The 20,441-nt window shown below is 38.6% G+C and overlaps 1 protein-coding gene across 19 annotated transcripts in view; it reads right to left on the minus strand.

Annotated features, from left to right (window-relative positions):
• RBPJ (recombination signal binding protein for immunoglobulin kappa J region) overlaps positions 1-20,441 on the minus strand; it is a 242,818-nt gene that overhangs the window by 55,074 nt on the left and 167,303 nt on the right. For 9 of the 19 annotated variants that reach the window (XM_086406233.1, XM_086406232.1, XM_086406237.1 and 6 more), the window contains one exon: positions 19,344-19,526. The exons of the other annotated variants lie outside the window; for them this stretch is intronic. In XM_086406233.1, coding sequence (XP_086262359.1) covers positions 19,344-19,360 — 17 coding nt within the window. In that variant the 5' untranslated portion in view covers positions 19,361-19,526. The remainder of the gene's footprint in view (positions 1-19,343; positions 19,527-20,441) is intronic. 19 annotated transcript variants of the gene reach the window in all.

Raw genomic sequence — 20,441 nt, forward strand, 5'->3', positions numbered from 1 at the left:
TGTCAGTTCTCTGAAGTCATTTGAAAATTCTTCACAGGAAGAAAGAAATCTGATATTAATTAGAAGTTATTATTTTTTTCTCATCTTTTGAAATGGCCTTTCCAATCCAAGTGAGACTTAAGAACGAAAGAAAGAGGGATGCCAATAAAAGAGATTTTTTTTTTTTGAAAGCCATGCTGCTGCTGTTGCTGCTAAGTCACTTCAGTCGTGTCCGACTCTGTGCGACCCCATAGACGGCAGCCCACCAGGCTCCCCCGTCCCTGGGATTCTCCAGGCAAGAACACGAGTGGGTTGCCATTTCCTTCTCCAATGCATGAAAGTGAAAAGTGAAAGTGAAGTCACTCAGTCGTGTCCGACTCTTAGTGACCCCATGGACTGCAGCCTACAGGACTGCAGGCTCCTCCGTCCATGGGATTTTCCAGGCAAGAGTACTGGAGTGGGATGCCATTGCCTTCTCCATTTGAAAGCCATAGAATACAACTATCCATAATAGGATTTCTTTGCCTGATTTCCTTGGGTTCTTCTATCCTTGAAAACGTATACAACATTTACTGTGCAATACATTTATCTTAGAAGGGGTCTAGCTCTCCTTTAACCACTGCTCAGTACAGGTATTTAGAACCGAGAGATCAGATCCCCAAGAAGTAACCATCAATGATTTCTGGTAGGGAAGCCTGAATATAGCAGAGAGGACCAAAGAGATTTTTAGTGGGGAACAATGAAGAAGACAAATAAGCTACATTTCAGGAGGCCGCTCAAAGTAAGTTTTTGCCTCCACAGAATTAACAAAATATGGAAAAATAGGTAATTTTCAGTTTTTAAAAAAAAAAACTACCAAGCCAGAAGACCTTGCAATTTTAAAGCTGGGCTCTATATTGAGTCCTGTGCTAAGCTGCTTCAGTCGTGTCCAACTCTTTGCAACTCTATGGACTGTAGCCCACCAGGCTCCTCTGTCCATGGGATTCTCCAGGCAAGAAGAATACTGGAGTGGGCTGGGGTGCCCTTCTCGAAGGGATCTTCCCTGACCCAGGAATCGAACCCGTATCTCTTATGTCTCCTGCCCTGGCAGGCCAGTTCTTAACCACTAGTGCCACTTGGGAAGCCCATACTGAGTTCTAATATCCTACAAATAAAGTTTTCCAAGTACCTAGTGAGGAATCACCTCATCACCGACTCAATGGACATGAGTTTGAGCAAGCTCCAAGAGATGATGAAGGAAAGGGAAGCCTGGCGTGCTACAGCCTATGGGGTCACAAAGAATCGGGACACCACTGAGCAACCGAACAACAACGAGGAATCAAAGGAGTAAACTTGGTAAAGAGAACCCTGGCATTGTAATACTTAGCTCCCATCACAAGGAAGAAAATACGAGTAGAAAAAAATAGTATTTCCCTGTAAAAGTTAGGTCCAACAGGCCTCTCCCTAAATTAATTCTGATTCAGCCCATGGAATGGAATAGCCTCAGAAGCAGTATCATGCAATTAGGTGGTACATGAAGGCCCATAATCTTTCCTTAATAAAAGTACACCTGAGAATGTAGCAATACTGCTAGACCACTGACAATAGCTTAAAATATATGCCTGTTGACTTGAGATTATTATTGCTGATGTTCAAAAATAATAAAAATGCTATACCCGCACAAATGTGTATATATGAGTACCAGCAGACATGTAGAAGAATGTCCACAGCATCATCAGACATAATAATCCCAAATCAGAAACTCAAATGACCACTGTCGAAGGATCGGCTAAATTACAGAATCATCATGCGATCAGATAAATTATAGAATCATCATACAGCATTGTGCTATTCAGCAAGGAAAGTGAACAAATTATCACTACACATGCAATAACACTGACTAATAGCAAAAGAAGCCAGACTCAAAAAGGTACAAAATTATATGATTCCATTTTATATGAAATTTTAAAAAGAAAAGCTAAACTAAACTACAGAGTTCACCAGGATACAGGTGACCTTTGAGAGGGAGGCACACACACCAGGAGGAGCTATATGAAAGGATCCGGAAGAACGAGTAATATTCTGTAACTTCATCTCTGTGATGGTCACACATTTACATTCACTTTGTGAAAATTTACTTTATTGTACATTTATGATTTGTGTGCTTTGTTTTTCTGTAGGTATATTACTTTAATTTATAAATATATATCCAGATTTATTAACATTCAAGTGTTTCAAATGAATGGATGGTTCTGGGAAAAAAGTTCTTTCCTAGACTTTATTTCTATTGTCTTTGAATTCTATTTTAACATCAGATTTTAGAAGGTGGTGATTTCCAGTCCTCAGCTACATCATTCCAGAATATATGTATTTCATATCAAAGGTTAGTATAAGGATTTAAGTCCTGAAAACTGGTCTTCTCTACATCTAAACTGCAAATCAGAATTTAGTCTTCTTCCCTAATTTTAGTAGGCAAAAGAATCAGGATCAATTGTGGTCCTCTGTTTGGCAAATCTACCCCAGAGTATGCATTTTTTAAAAGTCACTAGTTATGCAGTGTCACAGAAAAATGCTGAATGGGTAGTAGGATTAGAACTTTCCTATTGTTAACTTTTAAATTGGCTTCATTTGCCTCTCTCACCTAAAACCAAGATGAGGAGGAAGGAGAGAGAGAGTGTGGCATAATTGTTTTGAACATTCTCATTTCTGTTCTTTCTTTAACGTTTAACACACATTTAAGGGCCTACTGTATGTTAGGAACTGCAGTTGACATTTGGAACATGTAGCAGCAAATGGAACACGGTCCCTATCCACATAGAATACACGACAGGAGCAGCAGCAGGCTACCTACGTACTATGCACGCACATCTCACTTTACACACGTCAATCTTACTACACAGACGAGAAAAATCTGCTTAGAAACCACTTTGCCTTGTTCACATAATGGTAAATTTGGTTTAAAATGTAACTACAGTATAAGGTCCATGATTTTCCATACATTCTGCAATAAGGTAGAATTCAAGTACAGTTCAATTCTAGATACTAACATATGAAGAGATACAATTTTTATGAAAGACTATAAAGTGTACTAACTGATCCTAAAAATTTCTATGATATAGTATAGACTTGTTTTGCTTAAGTGAGGGGTCAACAAGAAACCAGAAAGGAAACCTTCTTTCATTACCCTTCCAATACTTCAACTACTGACTAAATCATAAGGGTAAAAGATTCTTCTGTCTTTGACTGCTAGAAAGTGAAAAAATTCTCTTCAAAAGCTGTAAATACGTAAAACTCAGGAAATCTAAAGACACCTGCTGTGGGAGCCATACCTTAACTACTGCATACATATACATAAACAGACATGAATGTCTGTACATATACGTACATCAGATATTTGACAATTACTTTCATATTTCTTGCACAAAGACAATAAATATGTTACATTGCTCATGACCAGTGTCTACATCACCAATCATAATTTTGCAAAGTACATTTTTTTTCTGAGTTGAAATGGATCAAGAATACATAAACATCTTCTATGTCTATGTATATATACACATATATATGTATGTATATGTATGTATGTATATATACATATATATATACTATGTCTGCACTTATACTATAAACTATGTCTACACTAACATTTTCTGTTAGTCAAAATTATTAACATAAAGATTGTGTACCAGTCCAACCTCTATTAAACCATTACTGGCCAATTTCTTAAACAGTCAAACCTCTAACATACAGTTTGGTTTTAAAGTATTTGAATTCTGCAGGATATCTGCCTTTTGTTTTCCTTTTAAATAAAGCAGACCAGAACATTTACAGTTGCCTGAAAAATCCCATGGACGGAGGAGCCTGGTGGGCTTCAGTCCATGGGGTCGCTAAGAGTCAGACATAACTAAGTGACTTCACTTTCACTTTTCACTTTCATGCATTGGAGAAGGAAATGGCAACCCACTCCAGTGTTCTTGCCTGGAGAATCCCAGGGAAGGGGGAGCCTGGTGGGCTGCCGTCTATGGGGTCGCACAGAGTCAGACATGACTGAAGCGACTTAGCAGCAGCAGCCAAAAGTCTAATTCATAAAGGAAAGGCTATAATTCAAGTTTACAAGGAATTAAACTATTTTAAAGAAGCCTGACCCTAAGGAAAAAAAAAAAAAAGATGGCAACTGTAATTTTAAAACATGCAAAATAGGACAGTGAAGGGAGACTATCAATAAGCAAAAAATAAAATGATCAAAATCTGTACGTTCAGATGGGGAAGAAAAGATTTCCAGATATTTTTTATACACCACTGCATGAATAAGGAAATGCCTTCCTGCTTGAGTGTTTATACCCAAAACAATACATTTCTTTTGAACTGTAACTTAACTTTCTGTTATCACATGTCATGTTATAACAATCAAACCTACATTTGTGGTAAAGCCAAAAACCACTCTGAAGAAGTGGTCTTAACCACAATTCAAAGCTTATAAAGATTATCTGAGCCATTAACCTGTCGAGCTGCTTTCATACACTGCTAGACCAAAAAGCCAGGCCCAGCAGCTCGTTGTAGCTGCTCCCACAAGCTTCACAAGGAAGCCACAGGGCTCTGCAAGCGAAATACACAATACAGAGGAATCGAAGTTGGTGGTACAAAAATCTAACAGCGCGATACTTTGTCTTGGGTAGTTCTGCTGCTGCTGCTGCTAAGTCACTTCAGTCGTGTCCACCTCTGTGCGACCCCAGAGACGGCAGCCCACTAGGCTCCCCCGTCCCTGGGATTCTCCAGGCAAGAACACTGGAGTGGGTTGCCCTTTCCTCCTCCAATGCATGAAAGTGAAAAGGGAAAGTGAAGCTGCTCAGTCGTGTCCGACCCTCAGCGACCTCATGGACTGCAGCCTACCAGGCTCCTCTGTCCATGGGATTTTCCAGGCAAGAGTACTGGAGGGGGGTGCCATTGCCTTCTCCGGTGGGTAGTTCTACAGGCAGCCTAATAAAACATCAACCATCTGAGGAGCCTCAGCTCAGCACAGGTACAAGAAAGACTCTGAATTGAGAATCACTATGAAGTGATTAGGGCTTCCCTGGTGGCTGAGTTGGTAAAGAATCCGCCTGCAATGCGGGAGACCTGGGTTCGATCCCTGGGTTGGGAAGATTCCCTGGAGGAGGGCATCGCAACCCACTCCCATACTCTTGCCTGAAGAATCCCAATGGACAAAGGAGTCTGGCAGACTACAGTGCCAGACTGTAGGGGTCTGCGACTTTGTGGAGTCGCAAAGAGTCGGACACGACTGAGTGACTAAAAAACAAAAAATACAAAAAACATGAAGAATATAGAACATCAGTAACTTAAAGTAGTAATGCACTAGAAGACGAGGCAAAAGCCTTGGGAGTTTGACGGTAGCAAGGAGGAAAACAAAGGTTAAGACCTCTTGGCAGGTATAGATTTAACTGTCACAGTTTGGGTTATTCGGGTTATATATTTACTTAATATCTTGCTATGCTATGAATTCAAATTAGGCAAACTGCAAAGCTGTTCTGTTATAAATTTACTAGTTAACTGGCTAGTCAACTTCCCTCTATCATTTGTCTAACTAGAAAGAAGAAGGGCACAGTTCTTTAAAGATCAGCTGCTCCATTGCAGCAACTTAATTCTTAACATTTCCTCTCTCATCAACATCTATCTATACAGGCATGTTTTCTAAAGACATGTGGTCTCTATTAAGTATTAGATTTTTGACTTTCCCTCATTCTTGACTTCCATCACAAGGAATTCATTGACAAATGCTGTCCACTGCCTTCTCAAATTATCTTCTATATTTCCACTCCCTGATTCCATAAAGTTAGATGAAGCTCTTATTACAACTTTTATATCTATAGCATCCTAAACTAGCCTCATGCAGTAAAATAGACAAGCACACAACAAATAGAATATATCTGTTTATATGTGCTCTCATTTAACTATCACCAACAATCCTGATAGGCCTTCAAACTTAGAAGGGAAAATTAAACCTCAGAAAGTCACGAGATAGAATATTCCCCCTGCTTCTGATTTCATGCTGATCATACTAAGGTTGAAGATTACATATAAATATACAAGGAAGCTATCTCTAGTCTTTAAACCACTCATTTTCTTCAACTCCCCAAATAATTATGTTTGTCCCAATTCACTGATAAACTAATTCCTATTTGCTTTTACATTAAATAAACCACCTATCATATGAAAATTTATTTAAATGTTTCAGAAAAATCACTTCTTAACCTGTAAAGTATTTCTTAGCAAACCAAAACCATTGATTCTCAAGGATGAAATGCTGCAGTAATCCAACTAGAGAACAGGAACAATGCCACCGTTAAATCAGCCATGAAAATCTGATCGTGTTAACAGCCCTAGGGATTAGTCAAATCGACAGTCTTTCTTTAAGTATCCCAGTAACGAAGAAAATGTCCATCTGTTTCCATAATGAACTAGAGATGCACAAGGGAATTTTTAGGCCATAACTTTTATGCTGGACAATTTTTTTAATGGCAGAAGTGTACATTAGAGAAATATGGACAACACTATGCATGTATTATTCATATAAAATTGACTCAACTGCATACAATATTAACATCGTTTTCAAATGCAAGTCTGTATGTACACAGCATATGCTCACTAAACGAATGAATAATATTAAATAGTAAGTCATCTGTTAAAAAAGATGAACTGTCATGAAACTCTAGCTCTTAAACTACAATATTAATTACACCAACTATTGTTTTAAAATATATATATATAAAATTAAGGAAAACTAATGTCTTTATAGTCATTATACATTTTTTTAACTTTTTATTTTATATTGGAGTATAGTTGATTAACAATGTTGTGTTAGTTTCAGGTATACAGCAAAGTGGTTAAGTTACACATATACATATATCTATTCTTTTTCAAATTCTTTCCCCACTTAGGTTGTTACACAATACAGAACAGAGTTCGCTGTGCTAGACAGTAGGTCCTTACTGGTTATCCTTTTAAATACAGCAGTGTGTACATGTCAATCCCAAACTCCCTACTTATCCCTCCCCACAACCCTTCTACCCTGGTAATCATAAGTTCATTTTCATAGTCTTGTTTCTGTTCTGTAAATAAGTTCATTTGTATCATTTATTTTTAGATTCCACAGGACATTTCTGTCTGACTTACTTCACTCAGTATGACAATCACTACATCCATCCCCCTTGCTGCAAACGGTATTATTCCATTCTTTACAATGGATAAGCAGTGTTTCATGGTGTGCTTAATCGCTCAGTCGTATCTGACTTTGCGACCCCATGGAGTGTAGCCTGCCAGGCTCCTCTGTCCACGGGGATTCTTCAGGCAAGAATATTGGAGTAGTCTCATGTGTTGCCATGCCCTCCTCCAGGAGATCTTCCAACCCAGGGATCAAACCCAGGTCTCCCGCACTGCAGTCAGATTCTTTACCAACTGAGCCACAAAGGAAGCCCAATATTCCATGGTATATGTGTACAAAATCTTTATCCATTCCTATGTCGATGGACACTTAGGCTGCTTCCAGGTCTTGGCTATTGTAAACAGTGTGGGTTGCTAGAGTCTGACACGACTGAGCAACTTCACTTTCACTTTCATGCATTGGAGAAGGAAATGGCAACCCACTCCAGTGTTCTTGCCTGGAGAATCCCAAGGATTCTGCTGTCTATGGGGTTGCACAGAGTTGGACACGACTGAAGCGACTTAGCAGCAGCAGTAAACAGTGTTATAATCAACACTGGGGTGCATGTATCCTTGCAGACTATGTTCTTCTCGGAATATGAATATATGCCACGGCAGGATCATGTGCCGTGCTGTGCTAAGTTGCTTCTGTCATGTCGAACTCTTTGTGCATAGGATTCTCCAGGCAAGATACTAGAGTGGGTTATTGCCAAGCCCTCCTCCAGGAGATCTTCCTGACCCAGGGATCAAACCTGAGTCTCCTTCATCTCCTACATTGGCACTTTACCACCAGTGGCACCTGACAAGTCATCGAAGGATCACATGGCAGCTCTATTTTTAGTTTTTAAAGCAACCTCCATACTCTTCTCCACAGTGGCTATCGCAATTTACATTTCCACTTACAGTGTAAAAGGGTTCCCTTCTCTCCAAACCTTCTCCAGGATTTACAGTTTGTAGACTTTTTGATGATCACCATTCTGACTGTTGTGGGTTGATGTCTCACTGTAGTTTTAATTTACATTTTTCTAATAATTCAGTTCAGTTGAGTTGCTCAGTCGTGTCCAATTCCTTGCAACCCCAGGGACTGCAGCACACCAGACTTTCCTGTCCATCACCAACTCCTGGAGCTTGCTCAAACTTACATCCATTGAGTCGGTGATGCCATCCAGCCATCTCATCCTTTGTCGTCCCCTTCTCCTCCTGCCCCCAATCCCTCCCAGCATCAGAGTCTTTTCCAATAAGTCAACTCTTTGCATGAGGTGGCTCAAACTGGAGTTTCAGCTTTAGCATCATTCCTTCCAAAGAACACCCAGGACTGATCTCCTTTAGAATGGACTGGTTGGATCTCCTTGCAGTCTAAGGGACTCACTCTCAAGAGTCTTCTCCAACATCACAGTTCAAAAGCATCAATTCTTCAGCACTCAGCTTTCTTTAAGGTCCAACTCTCACATCCATACATGACTACTGGAAAAACCATAGCTTTGAATAGATGGACTTTGTCAGTTATGTCTCTGCTTTTTAACATGCTGTTTAGGTTTTTTCATAGCTTTTCTTCCAAGGAGCAAACATCTTTTAATTTCATGGCTGCAGTCACCATCTGCAGTGATTTGGAGCCCAAGAAAATAAAGTCTCTCACTGTTTTCATTGTTTCCTCTTCTATTTGCCATGAAGTGATGGGGCTGGATGCCATGATCTTAGTTTTTTGAATATTTAATTTTAAGCCAGCTTTTTCACTCTCCTCTTTCACTTTCATCAAGACGCTCTTTAGTTCTTCTTCATTTTCTGCCATAAGGGTGGTATCATCTGCATATCTGAGGTTATTGATATTTCTCCCATCAATCTTGATTCCAGCTTGTGCTTCATCCAGTCTGGCATTTCACATGATGTACTCTGCATATAAGCTAAATAAGCACGGTGACAAAATACAGCCCTGTCGAACTTCTTTCCCAATTTGGAACCAGTCTGTTGTTCCATGCTTGGTTCTAACTGTTACTTTTTGACTTGCATACAGATTTCTCAGGAGGCAGTTAAGGTGGTCTGGCATTCCCATCTCTTTAAGAATTTTCCAGTTTGTTGTGATCCACACAGTCAAAGGCTTTAGAATAGTCAATGAAGCAGAAGCAGAAGTAGATGTTCTTCTGGAATTCTCTTGCTTTTTTCTAGGATCCAACAGATGTTGGTAATTTGATCTCTGGTTCTTCCGCCTTTTCTAAATCCAGATTGAACATCTGGAATTTCTTGGTTTATGTACTGTTGAAGTACATGATATTTAATAACTAGATATCTAATAATTAAGTACCTTTCCATGTGTCTCTTAGCCATCTGTATGTCTTCTTTGAAGAAATGTCTATTGCACATTTGTTGACTGGGTTGTTTGATGATGACCAACTATTTTGAATTAACCAATGATTATGAACAAAATGATCTGAAATGTCCAACAAGTTATTTTCTACAGTGGAGGAGAATTTTATATAAATTGTCTACCAAATGAGCTGATACTAACTTCACAAGTTTTATAATGAGGAGAAAAAGGAATTAACTATTTTACCAAGTCCAAAAAACTAAAATGATGATTAATTTCCTCACTCTAATGAAACTGTCTACTTTTCCCATAGAGAATGCCCTGCCAAGATACCATGGTATAGGTAACTGCTGTTTCTTGCTCTTCAATAGCAGTGTAGTTTAATGAGGCATACTGACACTTCAAAAAAAAGTGATAATCCACATTGTTGACAGATTCTATTAAGAACTGGTATCAAGATCTAAATGGGGCTATAAACAATACAGCTGAAAAGAACTCCTTAGAAGTTTATGTTCTTTCATGTAGTTATGTGGAATCTAAAACTAACTGTTAGGAAAACTTATATACACCAGGTGTAAATTTTCAGTAATTTCACCCAGGCAATTTTTTACTACAATAACAATAATCAAGTGCTAATATAAGACCCATTATGTATAAGCCAATAATAATGATGCTGTTAACAAATTAACTTCCTGGGCTTTTAAAATGTTAGTAACTCTTGGGTATGAAGGATAGTTTAAGATTGAAGTTAAGTATAAGTTTGAATTCTGGGATAAAAATCAAAGCAAAAGGGGGATCATTCTAATTGTTGACTTTTTCCCTGATTATCCAAAAATGCCTTGGTTTGGTTCTAGTATTCCTCAAGAAATTAATCCTACTCGTCTGGCCATTATACTCAACAACTTTCTTCTGAAAGAAGAATACTACTTTGCTTTGGGTCAGCCCTCTTCACTTTTGGACAATTTACTAGCACCTACATTTTATGCTATTTTCATAACATCCTTATTTCTCACTTGGTTTGTCAGGTTCTCTGACTCAAAACACAGTCACATATTATTCTAAACAGTAAGAATATAGAGCTAATATTCTTGTTCGTTCAGACTGCATGTAAACGAGAGAGGGGGGGCTAAGGGGTAGAAAGGAAGAAAGAAGAGAGAACACTGCAATATAAAAGAGCAGTAAAAAAAAAAAAAAGATAGGAGAGAGAAAGACTGCTTGAGGAAGTGACAGAGTCACCAAGTTGAAGAAACATAAAAGAGAGCCATGGAGTGTCTGATGGCCATAAAAGGGCAATCGTCCACCTCCTAACAAACCAAATCCGGTCAACACCAAATACGGAAATGTTTTCATTCAAACACAGAGCTTTTCTTCTGTGGGATACGAACATAGATCACATTCTTTCCCTACAAAAAAGAAAAAAATCTCACACTTGGATATCTATTATTGTGAGAAAAATATGTTGACTTGTTGTATAAACAATTTTCAAGTTTTTCTACCCCAAAGTTCAGGACTTTCTAACAACAATAAAAACACCACAATCCTTTCACAGTTATTCTAGAGCTTCAGTCTCTATATCTGTAAAATAGGAAAGTTAAATGACAACCTGGAAAGTCATGTGAAGATTGAGCTAATACCCATAAAACACTTTAAAGGGGCATTTTGTAAGTACAATACCTGCTAAGTGTTAGCTATTATGCACTCAGCTTTTCTAGGCCTTTAGACTTACAAACCTCAACTCACAAAAGGTAACTGATGACAGAACTGTTCAAATTAAGATCATTTCAAAATAAGATGCACTTCTGTATATATCCACTCATTCTATTTATGAATTAAGAGTTTGGTAAATAAGAGAATGGCCTATTCTGCTGTTGCAGGACAGATACGTTATCTCAAAATCTAGTGTTCTCAAAAAGTTCATTCATTCAACAAGTATTTACTGAGTACCTGCTATGACTAGTCACTGTCCTGGGGCTGAGGATATAGGAATCAACAAAATAAAAATTTGTGTAATGTGGAGGATTGGAAAGGGGAAGGATTAGAAACTGGCTCCCAGCAGAGGACGCAGGGGCTTTTATTTCAAAAGTGAATGTTTTCAATGGATTCTGCCTGTTCCAAGTTTTATATACTTCTGTTACTTGCCTCTCCCTTATCCTTGCCCCGAGACTAGAGTTTCTGACTCAGAGTACTTTTCCACAGGAATTTCAAATATAAAGGAATTTTAATAAGTTCAATTTCATGCACATTTAATCTAGCTGCTATCACCAGCACTTCAACATACAGTTTTGATCACTTTCATTCACTCATTGCTATGATAAAACACAAAAGCACTCAATCAAAGTAAATGCTTTGAAAATGTTTTGTCCTATCTCCCACCCTAGGAATCCCCAGGATTCCTTATAACAAATAATTAAGGGGCAGAGGGGAAAAGGAGGCAGTCGTCCTTCCTGACCACTAGCACATTTTCAGTTATGATCTTTCAAGATTTTATGTTGACTCGGTAATTGTTAGAGCAACACCTGGAGATTTGTGGAGGTCAACTGCAGCTGCCATGAATTTATTTTCAGTTCCTCTTCATCAGCTACTAGAGCCTCACAGAGCTCATTCACTCTGAGGTGTAGGAAACTGGCTACATGGTTGATATAGTCTCCATTATGAAAGCTGTACTCCTCATTGAAGTGACAAGTCTGGCATTTCCAAGAAAACCCATGCACATTTCCCTGCTTATCACTCACCTACATACACTAACAGTTCAATAGTGTAACATCAACTGATTTCATTGTATTTTTCAAAAGAAAGAGATTCCCTGATTTTTATGACAGTTTCAAAGCATATGCCCATTTTCAAGTAGGTTCATATTTGAGATGGGTTCTAATATTCTTAACAGATATCCCAGATCCCACAGAAATGCAAAATAGTATTCTTTTTAAGTAATAAATTAAAAATTAGTTTCAGAAAGTTCCTAATTCTAAAAATACTATCACTTGAAAGATTTATTTTTTTTAAACTTTGTTAAATCTAAAATGACTTTTAAAATACTTTCAAAGCACCTTAATCTTGATTCTTAGGGGGTATTTTTGACTGATCTGTTTTAGTAACCAAAAGTATAATGGAGCCGTATCTAATAATTAACACAGTAATTTATGATATGTTTTCTTCTAATTCTAGATGTGTGGTTGGGGTGCTGCCTCTAGTCAGTGATCTCAGTTCTAGGACAACTATAACTAGAAGGTAGTTGAGTTTATTTCTAAACTACAGTTTAGGAGGAAAAGCTTTGAAAGAAAAAGATAAGTTGCTCACATGCGTTATGATAAACAAAGTAAAAGGGACACGGTTATAAAGAAACAAATGCCACAAGGGTATCCCCTTGCATGAAACCCTGCACCCAACAGGATAAGCAGCATGAGGCCAAAAGTGATGATGATGGAAGTAAACATGACTAAGGTAATGATGAAAAGCCAAGTAACGCCACTGATATAGGTAGGAAGTCTGAGAAAAGACAAGGTTGGGTGGGGGTTTGGGGGTGGGGTGGGGTGCTTGGGGAAACAATAATAGAAAGGATTCAACTGTACATGGAAAGAAAGGATAGAACTGTACATGAAACAACAGGTTTCAAATTGGGAAAGGAGTATGTCAAGGCTGTATATTGTCACCCTGCTTATTTAACTTATATGCAGAGTACATCATGAGAAACGCTAGGCTGGAAGAAGCACAAGCTGGAATCAAGATTGCCAGGAGAAATATCAATAACCTCAGATATGCAGATGACACCACCCTTATGGCAGAAAATGAAGAGGAACTAAAGAGCCTCTTGATGAAAGTGAAAGAGGAGAGTGAAAAAGTTGGCTTAAAACTCAACATTCAGAAAACTAAGATCATGACATCTGGTCTCATCACTTCATGCGAAATAGATGGGGAAACAATGTAAACAGTGAGACTTTATTTTCTTGGGCTCCAAAATCACTGCAGATGCTGACTGCAGCCATGAAATTAAAAGACACTTGTTCCTTGGAAGAAAAGCTATGACCAACCTAGACAGCATATTAAAAACCAGAAACATTACCTTGCCAACAAAGGTCCATCTATTCGAAGCTATGGTTTTTCCAGTAGTCATGTATGGATGTGAAGAGTTGGACCTTAAAGAAAGCTGAGCAATGAAGAATTGATGCTTTTGAACTGTGATGCTGGAGAAGACTATCGAGAGTCCCTTGGACTGCAAGGAGATCCCAACAGTCCATCCTAAAGGAGGTCAGTCGTGAATATTCTTTGGAAGGACTGATGTTGAAGCTGAAACTCCAATACTTTGGCCACCTGATGCAAAGAACTGACTCATCTGAAAAGACCCTGATGCTTAAAAAGACTGAAGGCTGGAGAAGGGCATGACAGAGGATGAGATGGTTGGATGGCATCACCAACTCAATGGACATGAGTTTGAGCAAGCTCCAGGAGTTGGTGATGGCCAGGGAAGTCTGGCATGCTACAGTACCTGGGGTCATAAAAAGTCAGACATGACTGAGCAACTGAAGTGGAGTATATTTCACCCAATTCAGAGCAGCTACTATGTATGGTTTTGACTCAATTTCTAACAACTTGCAGAGAAAAATAAATTGTGCTTATTATCTTTTGGCCTATTATTTTGGCAAAGATTTTCTCTGTTTTTCAACTCCCAAGTGGAGAAAACTAACGTACAAATTCCATTGTTATGAAACAATTTACCAGAAGTCTTCATTCTCTTATTGTTTTCTAGGGAGGCGGAAACTGTATTTCAAATACAATCTTAAAACATGCATATCCTGACACTATCCTACTCTGAGGCTTTATTTTTTAAAAAATACTCACCAGAAACTCTGTGATCATCTTTAATAAGTCTATAAAGCAAATATGTGCTATTATGCAGATACTGGAATAGTAGAGGCACTAATCCAAGAAAAATAAAAATTTAAAAATTATCAAATCCTCACAAAAACAGAAGCTCTAACATTTAACTACCTTAAATACTTGTGATATATTTTATTTATGGTAACATTTTTTTCAGTGTTAAATTTTTATATATACCTTCTGAAGCAAAGAAGGTATATGAAAAGATTCTAAGATCTAAGGAATAGGAGAATGAAGTAGGTAAATTTTAGCATGTATCATCAGTTTTTCTGTAATTTTTTAATTGCATGGGTCATTTTCATCAATTCAAAGAGTAACTCCTCCACAACTAAGAAATATTATAAATTTCTTATCTATGAGCCTTTTGGAGAAGGAAATGGCAACCCACTCCAGTATTCTTGCCTGGGAAAAAACCCATGGACAGAGAAGCCTGGCTGTCTACAGTCCACAGGGTCGCAAAGAGTCAGACACGACTGAGAGACTTCACTATCACTGACACTGCTGTTGCTGCTGCTAAGTTGCTTCAGTCGTGTCCGACTCTGTGCGACCCCAGAGATGGCAGCCCACCAGGCTTCGCCGTCCCTGGGATTCTCCAGGCAAGAACACTGGAGTGGGTTGCCATTTCCTTCTCCAATGCATGAAAGTGAAAAGTGAAAGGGAAGTCGCTCAGTCGTGTTGGACTCTTAGAGACCCCATGGACTGCAGCCTACCAGGCTCCTCCATCCATGGGATTTTCCAGGCAAGAGTACTGCAGTGGGGTGCCATTGCCTTCTCCTACACTATGAGCCTTTAAATATTTAGCCGGGCAAGCAAGCAACAAGAAACACACACACACACACACACACACACACACACACACACACACAAATAATACTATAAAAAACAAATATGAAGTTTCATAGTTAAATAACTGTTCCCTACTGCCACAGGACTGGAAAAGGTCAGTTTTCATTCCAATCCCAAAGAAAGGCAATGCCAAAGAATGCTCAAACTACCGCACAATTGCACTCATCTCACACGCTAGGAAAGTAACGCTCAAAATTCTCCAAGCCAGGCTTCAGCAATATGTGAACCATCAACTTCCTGATGTTCAAGCTGGTTTTAGAAAAGGCAGAGGAACCAGAGATCAAATTGCCAACATCCGCTGGATCATGGAAAAAGCAAAAGAGTTCCAGAAAAACATCTATTTCTGCTTTATTGACTATGCCAAAGCCTTTGACTGTGTGGATCACAATAAACTGTGGAAAATTCTGAAAGAGATGGGAATACCAGACCACCTGATCTGCCTCTTGAGAAATCTGTATGCAGGTCAGGAAGCAACAGTTAGAACTGAACATGGAACAACAGACTGGTTCAAATAGGAAAAGGAGTATGTCAAGGCTGTATATTGTCACTTGGTTTATTTAACTTATATGCAGAGTACATCATGAGAAACGCTGGACTGGAAGAAACACAAGCTGGAATCAAGATTGCCGGGAGAAATATCAATCACCTCAGATATGCAGATGACACCACCCTTATGGCAGAAAGTAAAGAGGAACTCAAAAGCCTCTTGATGAAAGTGAAAGTGGAGAGTGAAAAAGTTGGCTTAAAGCTCAACATTCAGAAAGCAGAGATCATGGCCTCCGGTCCCATCACTTTATGGGAAATAGATGGGGAAACAGTGGAAAGAGTGTCAGACTTTATTTTTCTGGGCTCCAAAATCACTGCAGATGGTGACTGCAGCCATGAAATTAAGACGCTTACTCCTTGGAAGGAAAGTTATGACCAACCTAGATAGCATATTCAAAAGCAGAGACATTACTTTGCCAACAAAGGTTCATCTAGTCAAGGCTATGGTTTTTCCAGTGGTCATGTATGGATGTGAGAGTTGGACTGTGAAGAAGGCTGAGCGCCGAAGACCTGATGCTTTTGAACTGTGGTGTTGCAGAAGACTCTTGAGAGTCCCTTGGACTACAAGGAGATCCAACCAGTCCATTCTGAAGATCAGCCCTGGGATTTCTTTGGAAGGAATGAAGCTAAAGCTGAAACTCCAGTACTTTGGCCACCTCATGCGAAGAGTTGACTCATTGGAAAAGACTCTGACGCTGGGAGGGATTGGGGGCAGGAGGAGAAGGGGACGACAGAGGATGAGACGGCTGGATGGCTTCACTGACTCAATGGACGTGAGTCTGAGTGAACTCCGGGAGTTGGTGAGGGACAGGGAGGCCTGGCGTGCTGCGATTCATGGGGTTGCAAAGAGTCGGACATGACTGAGTGACTGATCTGATCTGATCTGACTGTCAGAGATAAAACTACTGAGCTAATAATACTGTTTTAAATATCTGAAGTCTTCTCTGACTGAGATTAGTTTGACAATACAGATTTATAAGACAGAGTTTCATACTGTTTCCCAGTTGATCATTACTAGAACTTAGGTCTGCAATACAGTACATACACGTACCTTGAAACAAGTTTTTACACAACTATATCACGTGATACACTCATGACATTTCCTTTTCTGTCCAACAAATTTCATTTAATTTGTTGGGGGGGGAGGCGAGAAGAACAGCAACTTATTAAATTGATTACAAAATGGGCTGCCATTGGCAGTTTGAAAACTACTGATTTAAGAGTTGATTAACACCAGAATACATGCTAAGGGACGGTATACTAGATTACTTGATAAAACAGGCGTAGTTAATGCTGCTCAAGAGCTGTGGCTACTATGTTTCCCTTTTCTTCCTACTCCTCAGACAGTCTCCTATACTGAACTTCACTTGCATATCGCTAGGAGCCACAGACTGGAACCTATCCTGGTCACTTTTTCTCAGCAAGGCAAAACAATATAAAACCAATACCACTTCTGAGGGACATCTATTACTATGGGAAGCATACACTTAGTGGAACTAAAACGATCCAATCAACATACACATAAATGTGCCTATCTTGTTTATTTCAGCTTAAAAAAACGAAACAAGTTTGTTTCAAAATACTCCTTTCTACATTCACTGCTCTGATTTTCTTTTCTATTACATGTCTTAATGCTGATCATAACCCACTAAATTGAGTTCTTGACCCACTAATGAATAGGTGGAAACCTGCAATTTGAAAAACACAGCTTCAGAGAACACACAAATCAACCTAGCAGGATAAGAGAACCACAAATAAATTACCAGTCTCTAGTGGCCACCTTCTTTCACTGATGAGAAAAAGCTCAAAGAACTGAAAACAGTAGTCAAAGAGTGATTGTTTATTTAACTCCAGGAAGACCATACAAGAAGGTATAAGATTCAGGAAAAGAAAAAGTGTGACAGCATTACACCCCCACACAAAGGAGTTCCTGATACAGCATTTAATAATCATCACCACTGTTACTCTAACACTGGCTTCTCGCATGCTCAATCCTACACTAATTCATGTATAATTTATCTATATAAGTGGTGTGTGTTAAGGTATGTATATGTGTGTATATACACATAATGCAATATGTAAATTATATAAGTATATACTTATGGTATTGTATTTTTAATACATAAATTTATATTTTTTCCAAGTCATTCTTACAACCTGTCAAAACCACAAAGTAGTGCCAGATGTGAAACCCAGGTTGGCTGGCTGCAGAATCTAAGCTCTTAACCACCAAGGTGTAAGCTCTTCCAAAAGAAAAGGAGTACCCAGCTCTGGCTGTGCATCAAGAATCCTCTGTGGCGTTAAAAAGAAACAGACAGATGCCCAAGTACATCTAAAAGGAGATATAAAAGGAGACTTTTTTAAGCTCAAGTGGCAAGTATTACAGAGAAATATATTTTGTAGACAACGTATCAATACCATCTCCAACCCATTATGTCAGAAAAGATCTTTTTCGAAGGAGTAGATACTACCATATTGGACATAAAACACCTGCTGAATTAATCGACAGTTGACTTCACCTTGAAATTTGATTCACTGTCATTATAGGCTAGAATTTAATAAAAAGTAGTTTTGTCTTAGATTTAACAACTAAATTCCACTGATAATTTAACTGCTGACACATCAAAAGGTTCTCAACATAAGGTAGCCTAAATCAGAAAAATTACAGGCTGTTCCACTGTATTTCTATTACACTTATATATCCATGATTTAAACCTCTATTTTCCCAACATATTTTCCTTCATTACCTAAAAGATAAAGAATTTTGAACCCAACGTAACATAAATGAATTCAGCATTCTCCCTGGGTGGATTCACTCCCACATCTTGAAGAAAACATTTAGTAGCAAGCACATAGTACACAATTAGGAGGTTTCCAAGGTTTCAAATAATTAAGAAATGGTTTTGACTACATCACTCAAATAAAATGTTATGAACATAAAAACCCTAAAGATTTTTGACGGTTAAGAGGGTAACACGAAGCCTAGAATTACCACTATTAGCAACCACAAGCAACAGTGGGACTACATACCTCACGCACGTGGAAGATTAACTGTGTACTCATGGTGGTGAAGAGAGAACAATCACACTACTAATGAAGCATCACTCATTTTCCTCTCAGTAAAAATTTTTTGTAAAAGACAAAAACAGCACAAACTATAAATGGTCCACGTAAAAATTATTTTGTTTGGTCAAATTAATACCCCCTGAAGAACTGTATCCAATTATTTCCTGTTCAGGCTACAATGAAATGACAGCACTGCAGAGAAACTAGCCTATGATGTAAACCATAAAGATAATTACAGACTAACATGTGAATAATCCCCAAACTATTTGATGAAAGAAAATTATAACCGATTACTATTAAAATTTAGCAAAAAATGTCTACTCCAGTGTCTCCTATAACCGTATCTCAAAAGGGGGGAAGAGGGGACTCATCCAACAAGCTTGGGATATATAGTTTTTTTTAATAAACAAAAAATACTTTTGCCATAAATCCATAACCACATCTGCAATCTAAGTATTAAAATATTTTAAATACATGTTAATTAAATATAGAATCATTAGTGTTTGTTCTACCCATGACCTTGGGGGATCACTGGAAGATTTCTAAAGCATACCTTTTAATCCACGCCATGGTACTTCAAGAACATGTTAAGGTAAGCCACGGGCTGGAACACTTCGATGCACCTCAAAACACCTCAGCCAGTATATCTGTATAATTCTCCTTTCCTTTTGAGATCAAAATGTTTCCGAAGAACTATAATGGTTCCATCTGAATGACAGTTTCATAATTTCAATGACTTAAAAACAAACAAACAAAAAAAGGACTTAAGTGTTGGTATGTTAAGCCACTAGTGCACTGTGTTAACTGCTGCCACGACTAAAAAGCAAACCAGCTGCTGCTCCTGCTATGTAACACTGTCACTTTTAATATGACCCTCATGGGAATGAGGAAGAGTACCTGCTTAGTGGCCAGCAACAGCCCTTGCTTTCCTGCATGCGTGAGTACTTTCGCTTCAGTCGTGTTCGACTTTCTGCGACCCTATGGGCTGTAGCCCACCAGGCTCCTGTCCATGGGATTCTCCAGGCAAGAATACTGGAGTGGGCTGCCATGCCCTTTCCAGGTGATCTTCCTGACTCTGGGATCGAACTCACCACGTCTCTTACGTTTGCTGCATTGGCAGGTAGGTTCTTTACCACTAGCTTGCTTTATTGGGATCTATCCAAATCCCACAAATTTCTTTGCCCCAACTGATTCTTCAGTTTTCTTCTCAAGGAATTAAAACAACCTAAAAGACAGGTCTGGAACACTTGGTAGATGCCAGGTTCTCCTCTGACCAACTACTCTATGTAGAAGAAGAGCTGGAAATTACAACACACCTGCATAAAATGGAATTTGTTAATAGACCCAACAGGAATGCCCTCAAATAACACCCCTTTTCCTGATGCTAATATTACTGAATCATTTTAATTCCATGGAAGTCATTAACGTGTAAAAAGTTTCTGTTTCTAAAGTTTACTTCTATGAAAAGCATGCAGATAAATGAATAGATCAACGGCTAACTATCAGGTTTTAGTGCTTCTGTGATTGCCTTGGCAGGTTACTTGATTCCTCCTTTCTCTTCACCCCACTCCACCTTTCTTACACATGAAGACATTAAAAACACTTATTTAAATGATACAATAAGAAGTCTATTACCATATTTTAAAACTAA

The sequence above is a fragment of the Bos grunniens genome, chromosome 6 (genome assembly GCF_055505025.1).
Source record: "Bos grunniens cultivar Pamir isolate PY7600 chromosome 6, Bosgru_T2T1.0, whole genome shotgun sequence".
In the NCBI taxonomy this organism is placed as follows: domain Eukaryota; kingdom Metazoa; phylum Chordata; class Mammalia; order Artiodactyla; family Bovidae; genus Bos; species Bos grunniens.